Source organism: Gorilla gorilla, chromosome 18, assembly GCF_029281585.2.
Source record: "Gorilla gorilla gorilla isolate KB3781 chromosome 18, NHGRI_mGorGor1-v2.1_pri, whole genome shotgun sequence".
Taxonomy (NCBI): Eukaryota; Metazoa; Chordata; class Mammalia; order Primates; family Hominidae; genus Gorilla; species Gorilla gorilla.
The window spans coordinates 107,787,385-107,806,086 of NC_073242.2; the positions used below are offsets into that span (position 1 = coordinate 107,787,385).

Genomic DNA, 18,702 nt, shown 5'->3' on the forward strand with positions numbered 1-18,702 from the left:
TATCTTCTTTTGAGAAATGTCTATTCAGGTCCTGTGCACATTTTAAAATTAAATTATAAGTGTTGATTTCTTTTTTTTCTATTGAGTTATATGAGTTCTTTATATATTTTGGATATTAACCCCTTAGCAGATAGATGATTCACAGATATTTTCTCTCATTCTTTAGGTTGACTTTTTTATTCTATTGACTGTTTCATTTGTGAAGAGGCTCTTAAGTTGGATACAACCCCCCATGTCTATTTTTGCTTTTGTTGCCTGTGCTTTGGGGGTCATATCAAAAATACTATTCTTACCAATGTTAAGAAGTCTTCCCTACCCCTGTGCATAAACCCTTCTTTTACCCTCAAAATATCCTTTGTTGTTGCTAGAGCATCTGTTGCCTTCTTCAGTAACTGTCTTCCTCTCTCATGTCATTTTATAGTTACCATTTGTTGAGTATTACTAGGTACCAGCTACATCCCTTTAGAAAACAAAACCTTATAAAAAATTCAAAACAATTCTGGTTACTAAAGTTACTCCTGACTAGGTCAATTGCCAACGAATGAATGACACATTGGTTGCAAGCCTGCACCCAGCTGGATGGGAGAGTAAATTTCCATGCACTTGTGGTTTTCTGTGCTTGCAGCCAAAGTGAGTGCTGGCAGTGTGAGCCTGCCCCTGGAAGAAGAAATGCAGGTGCTAGCTTTGGGAGTAGAATTACACCACAGGCTGATGCAAGAAAATGGCTAAGTGAACCAAGCAGATACGTTGAGAGCACCATGTAGCTTCTGCTGCAATCATACATCTTTTCTGCTTAGGCTTCTCTTGGTTGTAATTTTGTGGGATTCCTTGGTTAGTGATGGTCCACATTTGTGAGTCATGAGCCCAGTGAGTGCAGAAAACTTGTGTATATCTATGAAACTTTATAGAATCCAGTATAAATGGCACTAACTTTCATTGAATAAATGATTAAATGCCTATTCCTAAATGAAGAAATTAAGGCTCAAATAAATGAAATGACATTGCTATTGACCAGATGGATTCTTTGGGGGAACTCAGGATATGAACTTGAGGTTCGTAGGGATGCAAACGCCTTGCTCTTAGTCAACGTAATAGGCTCTTTACGAATCCAGTGCCATTGTATGAAATGTCTGTGAGTCTTGGTTCACGTGCATAATTAGGAGAGTCAATAATTATTTCATGTCTTAAGATGCAGATAATTACAAAAATTCAGATTAATATGTGGAAAATACAAAGTATATCCCTTGCTCATAGCAGATGAGCATTGATGTCAGTTGTTATCATTATATCATCATTGCTTCTTTCTGTTCTGCCTACTTCTGTTGCTAGTCTTTGGGAACTCTAACATCTTAATACATTGTTATTCTTGGTTTAACAGACAAGTCCTAGGAAATTTTTCTGAAAATAAGAAAAACATTAAAACTTCATCAGATGATTCTTAAGGCAGATTTTAAAAAATATTTCATAAAATCCACAAGACATGAAAGAACAGTGTGTCCACAATTCTTTCCTCTAAGTATTTTTTCCTATTAAGCAGTAGGATAGAAAGAAGGGGATAATACCCAATTAGTTTTTCCTACCTTCTGCCCTCTCCAACCCTAGCCTTATCATGGATATTTTTCCCTCTTGGGATAGAGATGACTGCAAATACAGATGTTGCTGCTCCTGCCAAACTCTTAAAAGTAGGTCGAACAAGTCACGTGTAATGCCAATGGCAGAGCCCCATCACCGCGACTGTTTTCTGCAACCTGAGTTCAGAATCTTGAACTCTTGTCCGCAGAAACAGGCTTGCTCCTGTGAGGACCCTGTCATTGACATCACAACAACAATAGGTGTGAGCACAGATAGTCCTCATTGCAAGCATATTCTTTTTATTTAAACAGTTTTATTGAGATATAACTTACATACCATAAAATTCACCCATTGAGTGTCTAGTGGTTTTAGTATAAAGTTTGCAACATTCAATGTTATTCTTAATTCATGGTTCAAAGCAAAGTAAGCAATAGTTCAGTTCCCTGAAGATATTTGACTTTTGGAAAGGGAATGGGTCAGATAGTTTTAAAAATGGATAATTTCATAATGTCACCTTTTCCCTACACAGAGGGAGGATGATAGATTTCATAATGTCACCTTTTCCCTACACAGAGGGAGGATGATAGATTTCATAATGTCACCTTTTCCCTACACAGAGGGAGGATGACAATATTCTTGTGTTTTTTATGGTAGCAGAGCATTTTTTTGGGGGAAAGGGAACTTCAGATAATATCATATATATGAATTAAGAAATGTTTCTTACTAGGTTTTTATTTTAAACTCACTATTCATCAAACTTGTCCTTAAGCTCAACAAAAATATCTACCTGTCAGGCAAAAATCAATATTTTTATAATACAGCAAAAAGTATGCTTACCTAAAAATTGTCCCTTAATTGACCTAACTTTTAAATCTCTGAGTAATCTTAGGAAAGGCTCTAAGATATTTGGGTGTCATTTTCTATACCTGTGAAATGGGGGAGATAAATGAGCTCTAAATTCTCTTCCAGTTCTTCATTTCTATCAATTTTCAAGTGGACTCCTTTCTGCTTAATGCGATAATTTTGTGATATTATTATTTTGGAGGAGGTTAAAAACACTTTTGCATGATCCTGCTGTGCATATATGATATTCACAATTACAGACTGAAACAAGCATTTTAAAATGCTAACCGGATCAGTGTAAAAGTGAGGTTCTTTTTGTTTTTGTTTTTAATATTAGGACTATATGACCTTGTAACATTGCCTTCTGTATTTTTAAGTAAAGTCCATTTGGGTCAGGAACAAGATATTTTTCTGTGCTTGGAGCTCACATTGCAGTTGACACTCAATACATACTCGTCAAAAGAATAAATGCATTTTAGTTAGCAAAAATGCAAGAAAAATATTAGTTAAGGCAGACCAAACTATGAAAGGGTGACTCTGCATGTCAGAGGGACTTATAGCACTAAAACAAATATAACGTCTAAGAAAATGTGAAATGTCTATCTTCTCAGCAGGCCTAGCTGTGAGTAATAAAAGCCCTCACAATATGGGCATCATAACAAAGAAAGAAATTTGCTGAAAACAATAACAGTTATTTCTTTATTGGTTTCAGACTATGTGGATATATAAATAAACAACACGTTAATATTTAAATATCTGGAATCAATCTTAAAAAATACAAAGACTGTGAATTAATAAAATTAGCCATTAAACAGAAATCAGAGGCCAAGTAAAGCACAAACAATGAACCTAACTTCTTGAGCTGGGCCAAAAACATCATTCTAGTGGCTTTTCCCTATATAACTTTTTTTTTGTTATTTTTTTTGTTTTTTTGGTTTTCTGTTGTATAAAACCTGAAGTTACCATTTCATTTAGTCAAGGCAACCAATGCATTTCTCGCAATTTATAAGGATGTTGACAGTTGGCACCATCCATTAAAAAATGATTAATTCACCTCTTGGCACCTAATGACCAAGCAGGAAATAGGAGAGCAGCTGTCATTCTGTCTTGACTGCGCATTTCTCTGTAAACACTCACACATGAAGCCTTGGGAGTAGCTTGCGAAAGGCATATTCCAATGGGTATTTCTTCAGCTTTTCTATTATACACTCTTTTTTAAAAAAAGTATTTTTTTTTAAAGCACAGTAATCTAGCTCTTGCATGTGGGTGCTTTACTGAGAAAAATGGTCAATTGTTTTCAATGTTTCTGCTCCCCACCCTCCAAACCTGAGTGAGTGCAGGTGCTCCTGGCTTGCCTGAGAGTGAGAATAAACTAAGATCACCAACACGTGCGGTCTCTGCCTGTGAATTCTTATTTTGACCAACTAATAGTTTACTGGTGAAATGTACATGCAGGTGAAATATACATGCAGAAGTTGAGAGAGGCAAAGGGTCACTTGATTATTAGCTACATTTGGCCCAACCACTGCACAGCTGCATGGGATGGCATGCAACCACAGGCACTCCTTTGTCTAAGAAAACACATCCAAGCACTTCCTATTTTATTTTTTGGCCTCAGACCAGTGGTTCCAAACCTAGCTATTCTTGAGAAAAACTTGAGTGCCTTTTAAAATATAAATTCCCAGGCCCCACCCTCAGGCTTAATGAATTCTATTTCTTGAAAGGGACCTGGAAAGTTTTTGTATAAAATAACTTTAGGTGATAGTGATGCAGCTAGTTACTTAGAAACCATTGTCCTGCATTTTACTCTGCAGCCAGCTTGGCTTTCAAAAGGCATGGGGACAGGGGAGAGAAGACCTCCTTTCTAGGAAGAGGAGACTCTCAGCTGCTAGGATATGGAGAGTCTGCAGGAACTGAGGGACACACTGAAGAATAGTAGAGCTAGGCCTTCTGCCAAGTGGGTGCTGCCCGCTCCTTCCTGTAGTCCAGCCACATGAAAGAAGGGATAGGAAGAGACAAAGGGGGAACTGGGCCTGGGCCTTGTCTCCATGAGGAACAGCCCATGTCTCTGGTTCATCTTCAGAGATCATCTCCCCAAGTGCTGTGACTGTTAATGGACCACTCCTTGTACTGCACACCAGTTTTAAAAAGTCTATTTGCCATCAGAATGGAGGGTTGAGGAAGACCACATGGTTTGATCTAGAATAGCATTTTCCATTGTGTGGCATGGGCATTGCAGTGCAACAGGGTACAATGTCAAGCGATCTCCTAACCTGTATGGGGCAGAGATGGCCTAAATGGGGAGGCCAAGGCTGTGTGAAGAAGAGAAGAACAGGGGTTGAATGAAACAGGGGTGGGAAGAAGAGACATGCAGGATCTCCTTTTCCTAGATATTGGTGTCTCTTTTTAATCCCAATTATAATGTTGGGAACAATTTTTAAACCTAATTTGTTCATTAAACCAACCAACAATTATAAAAATGACTTTTTGTGATTGAATGAACTGATTACAAACTTGACTGTGTCCCTCATTAAACAAAGTTTAAGGAAGCCGAGCACAGTGGTTCATACCTGTAATACCAGAACTTTGAGAGACCAAGGCAGGCAGATAGCTTGACGCCAGGAGTTCGAGACTAGCCTGGCCAACATGGCGAAACCCTGTCTCTACTAAAAATAGAAAATTAGCTGGGCATGGTGGCATACGCCTGTTGTCCCAGCTACTTGGGAGGCTGAGGCAGGAGAATCTCTTGAGCCTGGGAGGCAGAGGTTGCAGTGAACCGAGATTGTGCCACTGCACCCCAGCCTGAATGACAGAGCAAGATTCTGACTCAAGAAAAAAAAAAATAGTATAAGGAAACACTTAGGACACTCTGCAAGTATCTCTTCATGACTTTCAAACAATATGGTGGTTGTAGATGAGTAAGGCACTATGCCACTGTGGAAACTAACAAATATCTGGGCAGATTCAGAGAAACACACTGTAGATATTGCTTTTGAAGTCTTTTCTACAAAAATTGGTTGAACAAATGTCGCTTACATCATGATCCTCAATGTCGAGCTCTATCAGCAAAGGCACAATTAAGTGGACATAATTTGCTTTTTCTCTGTGCAATTGTGAATTGGGATTCAAGATAATCTTACATAAAATCCCATCTTTATTCTAAACTTAGTGATATTAAACTGACTATTCTTGAGAAACTATGAACAGGTCACTTAGTGTCATTGAGGAATTCTTTTATTTTCAGAAGGGTTTTGTAAACCAGTTGTAGTGACTGTATTTTATTTTGTAATTAAAATTAACAAATGTAAATATTTGGCTTTTGCGGCTACCCTTTATGCCATGTTCTATCGATTCTATGTTTAAAGGAGTTATAAAACAGTTGATTTTAAAATAATTTCTTTTTTTTAGAGAAAATAAGTTTTTTTTTACTTTTTTTTTTTAATTATACTTTAAGCTCTCGGGTACACGTGCAAATCATGCAGTTTTGTTACATACACTTGCCATGGTTGTTTGCTGCACCCATCTACCCATCAACTACATTAGGTATTTCTGCTAATGTTATCCCTCCCCTAGCCACCCCCCGCCCCCTGACAGGCCCTGGTGTGTGATGCTCCCCTCCCTGTGTCCATGTGTTCTCATTGTGCAACTCCCACTTATGAGTGAGAACATGCAGTGTTTGGTATTCTGTTCTTGTGTTAGTTTGCTGAGAATGATGGTTTCCAGATGGAGTCTCACTCTATCCCCCGGGCTGGAGTGCAATGATGCGATCTCGGCTCACTGCAACCTCCGCCTCCTGGGTTCAAGTGATTCTCCTGCCTCAACATCCCGAGTATCTGGGACTACAGGTGCCACCACCAAGCCCGGCTGATTTTTGTATTGTTAGTAGAGACAGGGTTTCACCATGTTGGCCAGGCTGGTCTTGAATTCCTGACCTCAGGTGATCGGCCTGCCTCAGCCTCCCACAGTGCTGGGATTATAGGCATGAGCCGCCGTGCCTGGCTGAAATATTTTTTACAGCAAATCATATTTTTACTTAAATAGACTTAAAAGTTGGTAGAGGTGATACGTGCTTATGGGGAAAACTCATGATGATAGCAATTGAGTGACAACAGTTTGAGAATCACCTCTCAGGAGTCTGTGGTCCGCTCAGGAGGAAGAAGGTGTCAGTCACCCATATCCAGGGGTGACTGATGAAAACCATCTTAAGTGTTAACCCTCAGCACCAGTGGAGACCACAGAGGTATTCAAGGAATTAAGTTCTTAGGGGGAAGATAAGGTAAAACAGACAAAGCATGGAATCCTTATGCATATTTTTACATTTTCAAAGATAAAACCATGTAGCACATAATTAGATGACCTTTTACACATCACACTTAGCAATAATGGGTTCTGTGTTACAAATTTTCATAAACCATGTCTTATGTAATACATGCTGGTGTATTGTGAGGTATTGTGGTGTATTGGGCTATTGTGAGGATTAAATGAGATAACATATATAAATAGTTTATTATAATATCTGATTCCCATTAAACACTAATATGTGGTTGCTTCTTACCAAAAGGTATAAAGACAACTTTTTTTTTTTCTCCTGGTGTGGTATTGTCTTTCTACCATTAGCATATAGAACCCATGCCAAGAGAATTCTCGCTCATGCTTTCCCTCCATCTTAATGGACTTGGAGTTGCAGGCTCCAGATACTCTGGTGTGATTGCCCAGGAAATACTATCATCCCAGAGCAAAGCAATTATTACGGATAAAGACTTAGATATGCAACAAGTCTTTAAGTATACTTTGTTGAAAAAACTAGGTAAGGATTTATTACTTCTCAACCCCAGTTCCCCATCTGAAATTCCCAGCTCTGCCCGTAATTTATCATTGTTAAATCACTTATTGTCAAACTCCATTCACATGCATGTCAGGGGGCAAAAAGTAGAGTTCTAAGGCCTGCATGCCCTTCTTTTTCTTTCTCTATCCCAGGGTAACGCAGCACAGTGACGAGAACCCCAATGGATTTGGGTTTGAGTCCTGACCCCATCACTCAGTGACTGTGTACTAGGGCTAAATACGTAATGTCTCTGAATCCGAGTTGTCACCTGCCAACAAAGAATAATAGTATCTTCCTAAGTGGGCTATTGTTAGGATTAAATGAGATAACATATATAAATAGTTCAGTACAATATCTGATTCCCATTAAACACTAATATGTGGTTGCTTATTACCAAAAGGTATAAAGACAATTTTTTTTTCTGGGCGTGGCGGTGGGCACCTGTAATCCCAGCTACTTGGGAGGCTGAGGCAGGAAAATCGCTTGAACCCAGGAGGCGGAGGTTGCAGTGAGTTGAGATCGTATCATTGCACTCCAGCCTGGGCAACAAGAGTGAAACTCTGTCTCAAAAAAAGAACAAAATATCTTTTTTTCTGTCACCTATTTTATCTGCATCTATTCCATTTTCCATTCTTAATCATAATTTTTTGTTTGCTAAATAGCAATAATTTATATAAAAATTCTCTTAACTATAAAGATATGCATATGAACATATGTAGACACATATGTAATCAGAGATGCATGGAAAAATACAGTATTTTCAGATCAATTGGACATAACTTTGCCCAGTTCTTATTCTCCACTGGTTTAATGATTGAAAATTTCAAAAAGCCAAGAACAATTACTTTTTATTTTTTTCTTGTTTTCCTGCCCATCCTTCCCTTCCCCCTCTTTATTTTTACAAAAATATTTTACTAGAATGATTTTTAAATGTAAAAATACATTTACGGTAGTTTTATCTTAGATGATTTCCACAAATGTTTTCATGACAATTACAGGGGAACAAAATAGTGTGTCCTCAAGAGGGTAAATGTGTCATCTGTTTCATCCTAGCATTTCATACTTTGATTTCTTCAAAGGCAAAAAGAAAAATCACTAGTTGTTGAATAGCTTATCTATCTTTCCTCTTCTCAATGAAGTTACTCTGTAGATTTGTTGTTGTTGAGACAGAGTCTCTGTCTGTCACCCAGCGGGGAGTGGTGTGGCCCAATCTCCTCTCACTGCAGCCTCAGCCTCCCAAGTAGCTGGGACTACAGCTGTGTGCCACCACAGCTGGCTACTTTTTTTATATTTTCAACAGAGACAGGGTTTTGCCATGTTGGCCAGGCTGGTCTCGAACTTCTGGACTCAGGTGATCCGTCTGCCTTGGCCTCCCGAAGTGCTGGGATTACCGAGGTGAACCACTGCACCCAACCATTCTCTGAGAGTCCTGAGTGACATTTATACAGTTAAATTACCTTTGAAATTATGGACTTTTCACTAACTTATTCAAGAACTTAACAAGTGTCAAAGATAAAGAAATGGAATACTTTATTATAAAACTTATAAAATAATTAAATATTACACATATATTTTGACTTTTCTCTATAATCCATGGTTTTATTCAACATTTTTTCTCAAAATATTACTTAGAGAAGCAAGTGAGAACACATAATAGGCTATTAATTAATAAATTAATTTTCCATAAAATAATAAAATGATAATTATATAAAGAAATAACTTGCTGTTTTTCAGAAGGCAATGGGGTTGTAGTAGAGAAATTTTTTTTTTTTTCCTGTTGATAAAATGGCCACTCCTCCAGGCCAAGCCAAGCAGATTGAGAGAAGTTCCTAAGCATTATTTCTCTGGGATTCAAGAACTCATGATTTTAATTAGAATGGGAACGAAGTATGCTGCTAAATTTAACAAACCACTGTCTAGTTGATTATGCTGAGCTGGCTAATCCAGCTTGAATTGAGACTTTTTAAAGAAGTAAAATTGGGTTACATTCATCAAAGAAGTTGAGGAAAAAAGTAGAATTTATGTAAATATGCCCTTTATAACCACTTCTCGAAAAATTACAGGAGGACACAGTATTATAATTACTTTGGTTTTGGCAAAATAGTGTGATGTTTTTTCAATTGAGAACAATTTTAAACTCATTAATGCCTACCAACAGCTGGCTTCTGATGACTGAAAATTCTCTTCTTCAGTGAGGGTCTTGTCATATTATGATTTATTAATATTAACATAGCAAGAAGACAGATGGATTTTTTTATTACCACTGTTTCCTCCTTTCTTTCTCTCTCTCTCTTTTTTTTTTGCTGTTAGCTCAATCCTAGGGCAAATTTAAACATATCAGTTGGTAGGAAAAAGCCACAAGTGGCCTTTAATTTTCCAAGCAGCTCTGGTAGTATGTACAGAGCATTATAAATGATGGTCCCTTCTCCCTCAAAACACTGCTGTTTTGTCATTTAGCTCCTCCTAGATATTTTTTAAATACCAGAAATGGGTATGTTGCCAAGTCTCATTCCCAAAGAGCGGGCTGTAGCTTTTCATGGACTGATTCAGCAAGCACCAAAAGTTAAAAGTTACGAGGTGGATAATATGTGAAGGGCATCCATATTTATCTTTTCTATGAGTTGTTTCCTTGCATGAATTTCAATTACATGGAGATCTTAAACAGCCCATGTTGCCCTATTTTCATAATATTCCTTGGAATACTTTTCAAGTTGTCAATTTTAGTCTCAGAGACTCTCTATAAGCAGAATATAGTTTACACAAAATAATAAAGACACACTCACACCAAATAAACATAACATGAAGCTTGCCAGTCCAGCAGCAAGCACAATTGCGAGCACCATTTGGCTTCTCATAGAACTCCTGGCTTGGGTGTTCACAGGGTTAGTCAAACTGTGAACTCCACGCAACAGTTAGGCAAGGTATTCCATCCAGATTTGAAAGTTCTGAGTCTCAGTCTTTGACCTGAAGTCATAAAGGACCTTTTTAAAACAGATGTCTTTGCCCTTGAACCCTTTGAAGTTCAAAAGGGGGGTCTCTCCCCAATCGACATATCTCAGTGTGATTCACCACTTCTTGCATACAACAGTGCAAATCAAAGATTTTTTTTAAAGTCAGATTTGTCATCGCTTCCCATTTTCAAGTGCTTCAGAGTACCACGTGCTTCAGGGAATTGAGCTAGAAGCCTACTGGCAACCTGTCTGTTCCTCAGAGCAGGCTCCTTCATCACAGCGGCAGCTCACAAATGGTTCTCGGTGCTCAGCTCCGGGTCTCAAAGGCAGCTGGTCTCTCTAGAGGTTGAAAGGTAAGCCCCTGGCCCTAAGGTGTTGGGGAGGACACCAAGATCAGATCTTCCTTGTGCATGACTTGCAGCATTGTTTTCCATAAAACTTGTGGTTGCAGACACCATGCTGAGGAACTAGGTGACACCAGTTGAAGAAATCTACACAGGATGGATCCTCTAAAATAAGAAAATACATTTAGCATGTTGGCTAGGGTGTCTATCCTTTTTCTTTTTCTTTCTTTTTTTTTTTTTTTTTGAGATGGAGTCTCACTCTGTCACCTAGGCTGGAGTGCCGTGGTGTGATCTCGGCTCACTGCAATCTCTGCCGCCCAGGTTCAAGCTATTCTCCTGCCTAAGCTTCCCAAGTAGCGGGGACTATAGGCAAGTGCTACCAAGCCCAGCTAATTTTTGTATTTTTAGTAGAGAGAGAGATGGGGTTTTCCACCATGCTGGCCAGGCTGGTCTCGAATTCCTGAGCTCAAGTGATCTGCCTGCTTTGGCCTCCCAAAGTACTGGGATTACAGGTGTGATCCACCGGGCCCAGCCTTTGGTGATTTGCATATTATGATTTATTAATATTAACATAGCACCTTTTTCTTAAGGTGAGGGCCTACAGAACAAAGGTCTTGGGCCCACCTCCCTTGTGCCTCTATGTGGTTTTTCCCATTAAACATTGGGACTTTGGTAGGGGGGTGAGGTAGGGGCAGGATTTAGATGCCAAGAAAAGACTGTGACCATTAGCAAAATTAAATGATTTGTTTTTAAAAAATGTCACATCTAATCCAAGATCAATGTTTGATCCTCCGTATGTAGCCTGGGAGCTACCATGGAATTCAGTGTCCAGGGAAATACCCTAAAATGGTGCTTTAGGAATCCCCTAAGGAATTTTTTGTACCACTAGTACCGCTGGTTCTGATTCAGAAGGGCTGTCAGAGGGGAGCATTAAGGGAGGGTGTGCTGCTGGTCCATGAACTATAATTTTAGGAGCAAGAAGCCTGATGTATTGGGAGTCAAGCCACCTTATTTGCCTGCAAATGGGTTGAGATTAACTGAAAAAGCCGGGTCTCCAACAGTCTGTGTAGGTTTAAGTCAATCTCAACCAATTTGCAAGTAAATAAATTTAGGTCAACACCAGTCCTTTCTAATTTCTTTAGTTGTTCAATGAGCAGGACAGATGTGATTATTTCACTGTACATCAAGAATTCTTACTCAGATGGGCCTCAGGAGATAGGAAATGCATGTGAATGGGTATGTAAACATAAGTGCATGTTGTAGGAGCAAGGGCTCAGTCATTTCACTGTTTTGTTTGAGATGGAATTTTGCTCTTGTTGCCCAGGCTGGAGTGCAATGGTATAATCTCGGCTCACTGCATCCTCCGCCTCATGTGTTCAAATGGTTCTCCTGCCTAAGCCTCCTGGGTAGCTGGGATGACAGGCACCCACCACCACGCCCAGTTAATTTTTGTATTTTTAGTAGAGATGGGGTTTCACCATGTTGGTCACGCTGGTCTCAAACTCCTGACCTCAGCTGATCCGTCTGCCTCAGCCTCCCAAAGTGCTGGAATTACAGGTGTGAGGCACACCCCTGGCCCATTTTACTGTATTTTTAAGGCACAGTTTTGACTTTAAAAATATTTAGAGTCTACACTACACATAATTCAGAAATGCTTAGAGTTCCTTCTTCAAGCCTTGATTTTTCTGCCTAAAATTCCTTTTTATACACCCCCTTCATGTAAGTCAGGCAGCAGAAGTGAGATGTATTAATATTCTGTCAGTATAAGTGCTTTTTTGATTATAATTACTAACAGCTGGTTGTTTGAGCTTCTACTGTGAGTCAGGTATTTACACTATTGAAGATGACCTTGGAATCATTTCTTTGCTTCACGTTCTCCATGCAATCAGCAGATACTCTTGGCTCAATCTTTAAAATGCACCCAGCATCCAACCTCTTCAGTACTGCCACTGCTCTAGTGGAACCTCCTCCATCCACTTCCTGGCAGAGTTGACAAGTCCTTGTTCTACTCTAGACAACCTGCAACTCCTTTCACCTTAACTGCCAGTAATCTTCCTAAAGCTAGATCCTATTACTCTTCTGCTCAAAGTTCTCCATTGGCTTCCATCGTACTCAGCGTTAAATCTGAAATCCTTACACTGACTGACAAGGCCTCCAGTCCCACTTTTCATGTATTGCTTAACCACTCTTCACCTTGTTTCTTGTACTCCAAGCATCGTGCCATTCCTCAGTTAGATTAGTATACTCCTGCCTCGGGGACTTTGGGGGCTCTCTGCCAGGAACACTCTCCTAGATCCATACGTGGTTCACCTTCCTTGAGGTCTCTGTTTAAGTGGTAAATAATCAAGTGGTCGTGCCTGATCATTATAATCTGAAGGTGTTTTCCCATTTCCTCACCCCTTCACCCCTGCTACTTTACTTTCTGACAACTTTACTTTCTGACACTGTGTGCTAATTGGTTGATTTGTTGTCTGTTTCCATTTTGAAGCTAGCTTGTCATAAGGTGGGAGCCGTGCCTGTTTATTTTGTAATCAGACCGCAGAAGAGTTTCTGGTTCATAGTAAGCACTAAAGACATGTGTGAAAAATTGAATTACCTTCTTTAATACTCAAAACAATCTTTCGAAGTAAGCATTATTTCCCGGTTTTATGAATGCTCAGAAAGTTCAAAACTTGCTCAAGAAAGTTCAAAACTTGCTCAACGCTCCATAGCCTCTGAGTATCAAGTTAGTGTGGATTCAACTCTGTTTTTATGATTTTAGGGTCCTTGCTCCTTCCACCATACAATGCTGCCTGCCCCGATCTGAAGATGTGGGATTCCATGAGGAGCAGCTTATTAGTATTGAGTGCCTGCTCATCCTTAACTTAATATGACTAGTCTGCAGCCCAGTAAATTCCAGACACGTAAACAACCAGTTTCAATGCAGTGTGACACAAGTCTCTGGGTGGTATGACTGGTTTAGGGCCTTCTCTCTTTTCTGAAGAGAGAATTTTATGTATAATATGTACAGTGCAACCATAAGGATGGTTTCCCCAAGGTGGAGATCCAATCAAGATACCCAGATAAGGCATCACACACTGATGATGATATACAATGACTGCCCCTAGACTGGCACTCAGTATGGGCAGGGATCTGGGGGACAACAAAGCTGTTTGGTGACACTGGATGACAGGATGATGCCACCATGGGCAGAATGGTCTTCTCTAGTTTAAGTGACTACAATGGGTGGAAACTCCATAAGGGGAGGAAACTCTCACAGTGCCTAGCAGAGTACCTGGTCCACAGTGGGGGGCTCAGAGAAGAGGCAAAGAACGGAATCTTCTTCCATCACCATGCGCCTCCTTACTGCTCACTAATGTTTTCTGAAAACTCACAGCCAGAAAATACACTCATTCATAGTAGTCACCCTGCCAAGCATGTAATCATCCCTATACTTGGGATGGGAATGGGAGAAAATCCTCAACTTAGTAAACTGTAGGCCACATTTTTGGGTCAGAACAAACACTTGGGCTTGTATCCTTTATTCTTCCAAAAGCGACCTGACTCAGCCATGAGGCACAGAGAGAAGCTCCTCTTTTTGAGACGGGGTCTCAAAAAAAGCCCAGGTTGGAGTGCAGTGGTGCAATCTCGGGTCACTGCAACCTTCACCTCCTGGGTTCAACAGATCCTCCCACCTCCCCAGTAGCTAGGCCTACAGGCGCCTGCCACCACACCCAGCTAGTTTTTATATTCTTAGTAGAGACGGGGTTTCACCATGTTAACCAGGCTGGTCTCAAACTCCTGACCTCAGGTGATCCACCCGCCTCAGCCTCCCAAAGTGTTGGGATTACAGGTGTGAGCCACAGCACTCAGCCAAGCTCCTCTTTTAACTCAGCCAAGCTCCTCTTTTAATAAGCCATTTCTCATATGCACCCTATGACTCCCCTCATTCCAGCACCACAGGTAGAACTGACCATCACTGTAACACTGTGAATATTCCACCACTTATTTGTTGTTGTAGCTTTCTTTTAAGAACAGGACCCAGCTCTATTCTTTCATACTTCTTTCATACCTAGAAGAGTGCTGGAGGTATATAAGGTGCTTGGTGACTTGGCTTTGAACAAGATCGAGGACTTCACAGCACTTTTCACACGATCTTTCATGTAGCCATACACTCATGCATTTATTCATTTAAGACTTATTGAGTACCTGTTGCGTGCGCATTGTGGTATTAGGTGCTGGGTGAGCAAAAAATAACAAGACACATGGCCTCCTTGGGCCATACGTGCATGCTGACTCTCCCCATCCTGTCCAGGAGATACTGTTGGGCAATTTCATAATTGGTCATTGTCGTTGGGGGTGCTGGTGGCCTTCTAGGCTGAATCTTTGGTAATTAAGGGTGGAAATGAGAAATCACTGATAGTGAAGAAAGGAGGACAGAGTCTGGAAGAACATGACCGCTTGCTCATTTCTTCCCTATGTAGTATCCCAGCATGGACTAGGATGATCTGGCTCTGAGTAACTGCTACAGAGCTTTTTTTTTAGTCTTGTGCAAGATTCTTTAGCACAGGGCAAGCAGATTAGGCTGAAAGATATTTCCTGGCATTTGTCAGATTACTTTAAATAGTGAAGAATGGTACAGTTTACTCAGACTTTCCATTTTCCTATCAGTACTACTGCACTTCCTTTAAGAAAACATTTAGGTATAGTCCTAGGGCAATACATATTCACTGATGAATATATTAAAAATTCAGAAATCAAAAGTAATAGTCATCAGTTAAAATATGAGCTCCTTGAGGGCTATTCTTGTTCACCTTTATGTTCCCATTTTCAAATTAATAATGGTTAAAAAGCATTATTGTGGCAATTAAATATTCCCTTCAGACCCATGCAAACAAGATCACTAGGATAGGCTGGGCATGTGGCTTGTGACTATAAACCCAGAACTTGAGGCCAGGAGTTCAAGATCAGCCTGGCCAACATGGTGAAACCCTGTCTCTACTAAAAATTCAAAAATTAGCCAGGCGTGGTGGTGCTGGTGGTGCACACCTATAATCCCAGCTACTCAGGAGGCTGAGGCAGTAGAATCGCTTGAACCCGGGAGGCGGAGGTTACAGTGAGCTGTGTACTCCCGCCTGCGTGACAGAGTGAGATTGTCTGAAAAAGATCATTTGGACAGGAACTTCCCCAGAGTGGTGCCTTATACAACTCCAGGGAGCACTGTCACATAGACTTTGGGTGAATGGCTCACCCTAGAGTTGTACAATGTCACAGGCTGCACCACCAACACAGTAGGCTTTGAAAAAATTATCTAAAGACTAGTAAAGTTGACTGGAGCATGGTGCCTTTTTACCTCTCTTTTCAGGAGCTGGACAGAAGTTTGTATTACAGGCTCGTAGCACCGGAGGTTTCTGATGGAGCAGACAACTTGAGGAAGGCCGGCCTTGCTGAACACAGTGGACTGACCGGGTCTGGACCCCTCCCCCACAGGTGACTGTGCACTGCAGGAGAGAGAAGAGGAAGGAGTCAGAAACACTCTACTGAGGTCAGTGACATCAAACAGAAGGAATTCCCATGCTTCATGACATTACCAAGATGCCTGCTGATGAAACAGATTGGCTGGAGCCAGGCACATGTGCTTACAGTCCACAGCATCTATCCTAACAAGTGTGATCCCTTTGATCTGATTAGAAGGGTTTTAGGCAAATGCTATCTATCTAGCCCAAGAGTGTGTGTCTCCCAGTTAAGTGACTCACTCATAAAGAAGAGAAGCTCCAGAAATACAGAAGCTGCTCTAAGAATGCAGAAACAAATACAGACACATCTAGGGAGTTAATCACAGGATTTAAAGAATTCCAGACAATCTGTGCAGCTGCAGTAGTGGAGGACATAGTTCAAAACTGGGACAGAAAAAGAAATGGTCAGAGACAACTCTGGAATTAGGTCCTCAGTGCCCAGCCACATTCTGAGTTGGCATGATAGAGTTGGTGCTTCTTAGGAGTCGCTGATTTCAGTGTACAATTAAAAATTTCAAAAGTAGACAACTCAACTGTCTTTCTTCCAGATAGCCATATGAAAAGTTTATAAAGATACTTCATAACAAAAGGAAAACCAGGGAAAAATGTAGCCCTTTAAATGGATTTTTCTTATTTTAAAAAGTTACATTTAAGAAAAATGTACATATGCATTAATGTACATATGCATTATAATTGACTGTAGTTTCTGTCTCAATTAAAATTTAAGGGCAAGTCTTGTTATCAAATTATTTAAACTAGGAGTTTGTAAACCTTTTCCTTTAAAGGGCAAGATAGTAAATATTTCAGGCTGTATAGGCATACGGCCTCTATTGCAAGTACTCCTCACTGCCTTTGTAGCACTAAAGCAGCTGTGGTCAATATATTAAGCAAATGAACATGGCTACATTCCAGTTAAACTTTATAAAAACAGGCAGGTATTGGGGGAGCAGATTTGGCCAGGTGGCAACTATTTGCTGACCCCTTAATCTAAAAAAACTTATTAGAGTCAGTTTTAAAAAGAAATCCCCAGCAATATGTGTAACACCTAGCACAATGCCTGGCCAGAGAAAATCAGGCTAATTTCTAATTTCATGTGTTGGTTTCCAGATCCTCCCGAATAGATAATGTACGTACATATTTATACCTCTACCCGGACTCTGTGATTAATGGTGAGGTGGGGAGCACCCGAGTCCTCTGAACTGAACAGCTGTGCAGCAACATCTGCTGGGTGGAATGCTGGAAGGACCGCATCACACACCAATCCTAGCTAAAGTTTCACCCAAGTCTTCTGAAAAGAAGGGTGCCTCTAGCATCTGATAAAAGTTTAAAAGCAAAGTATCCTTGGCTGAATTGCCTGACATTCTGAGCTTTAGGGACCATACTACCCCTGAATAGGAGTACTTAGCACCGTGCATACTAATAGCTTGACAAATATTAGCTATTACATTGTTCAGAAACATGATGTAAGAACCAAATGAGTAAAGGCTGTGAGCAGCATTTCTAAAACAGAAAGACTAGAATGGTAGTTTCAGTAGCAACAGCAATGACCAACATTAGCAGTGTATAACTGGCCTGGTGCTAAGTGTTTTACATACATTTTCTGATGAACATCAACTCTGCCAGATAATGATTTTCCCAGATAATAATTTTCTAGATGTGAAAACTGAGGTTTATAGGTTGTTACCTGCCCAGGGCCACATGGGCAGAGATGGCCAAAGAAAAAAACCCATTCTGCCTCAGAACTTGAGCCCTTAGTTGTTTTTACTTAGACAACCACAACCATTAACAGACTAAGAGCAGCTGTTTGCAGAATGCCTCATTTTTTGACATCTCACTTGAATAGACACCTCCTCAATCGGCCTGTACCCACCTGCTGCCACGGCGATGAATACCATCCAGCTACCACGTTGTACACTGGATGCGCTGGGCAAGCCCGTCGGTTGCAGGTCTCTTCCAAGTCCAGGTTTGGTTTCTTAATATTACGGCATCTTCGCTCTGGGAAAGTTATCAGCTTTCCCTGGAAGCCCTTCTCGCTGCACTTCATCTCCCTCTTCCTCACACCCAAACCACAGGTTGCAGAACACTAGGAGCCAAGACAGGATGTGTAAAAGTGAAGACTGCCAGGATGACATCTTCTGAACAGAGGCAGTTTGACATAAGGTTGCACCATCCACATGAAATAGGAGGGATGGGATTACACAAGGTCAACCACACTCACTCAAGGATCTTAAAGATACAGCAGCCAAGTACCTCACGCTATAGGTAAGGAAACCAAAGTTCAGAGAACGGAACTGACTTTCCCAAAATCACACAGATCATTAGCCTCATAAAGCAAAAAAGGAAACTTGGGATGCCACATGGGTGTGAGATGGAGTCCAGGAGAAAGGCAAGATGGGCAAAAGAATTTCCAGGTTTAGGGTTACACACTGACAGGTCCAGGTCTACCTAAGGCCTGAGGAGTTAGGAATCTGAGTTGAAGAGGGTAAGGGCCAGAGAAAAGGATTCAGAGCTTAATGGGGAAAACCACTGTACAGCAAATAATTGCTCTTTAAATTTACCCAACGTCTCACACACAGGAGGTAACATGATGAGGGTCAAAAGTATCCTTTTAGGAAAAATATCCTTTTAGGCTGGGTGCAGTGGCTCAGGCTGGTAATCACAGCAGTTTGGAA

At 40.5% G+C, this 18,702-nt stretch overlaps 1 protein-coding gene across 2 annotated transcripts in view; it reads right to left on the minus strand.

Moving 5' to 3' along the window:
* Positions 1 to 8,746: 8,746 nt before the first annotated feature.
* Positions 8,747 to 18,702, minus strand: part of ADAMTS18 (ADAM metallopeptidase with thrombospondin type 1 motif 18) — a 152,370-nt gene continuing 142,414 nt past the window's right edge. The window contains exons 21-23 of one of the 2 annotated variants that reach the window (XM_019011598.4): positions 17,901 to 18,113; positions 15,868 to 16,015; positions 8,747 to 10,700 (exon numbers count right to left, since the gene is read on the minus strand). In XM_019011598.4, the coding sequence (XP_018867143.4) occupies positions 10,585 to 10,700; positions 15,868 to 16,015; positions 17,901 to 18,113 (477 nt within the window). In that variant the 3' untranslated portion in view covers positions 8,747 to 10,584. The remainder of the gene's footprint in view (positions 10,701 to 15,867; positions 16,016 to 17,900; positions 18,114 to 18,702) is intronic. The other variant, XM_019011599.4, reaches the window with a different exon arrangement.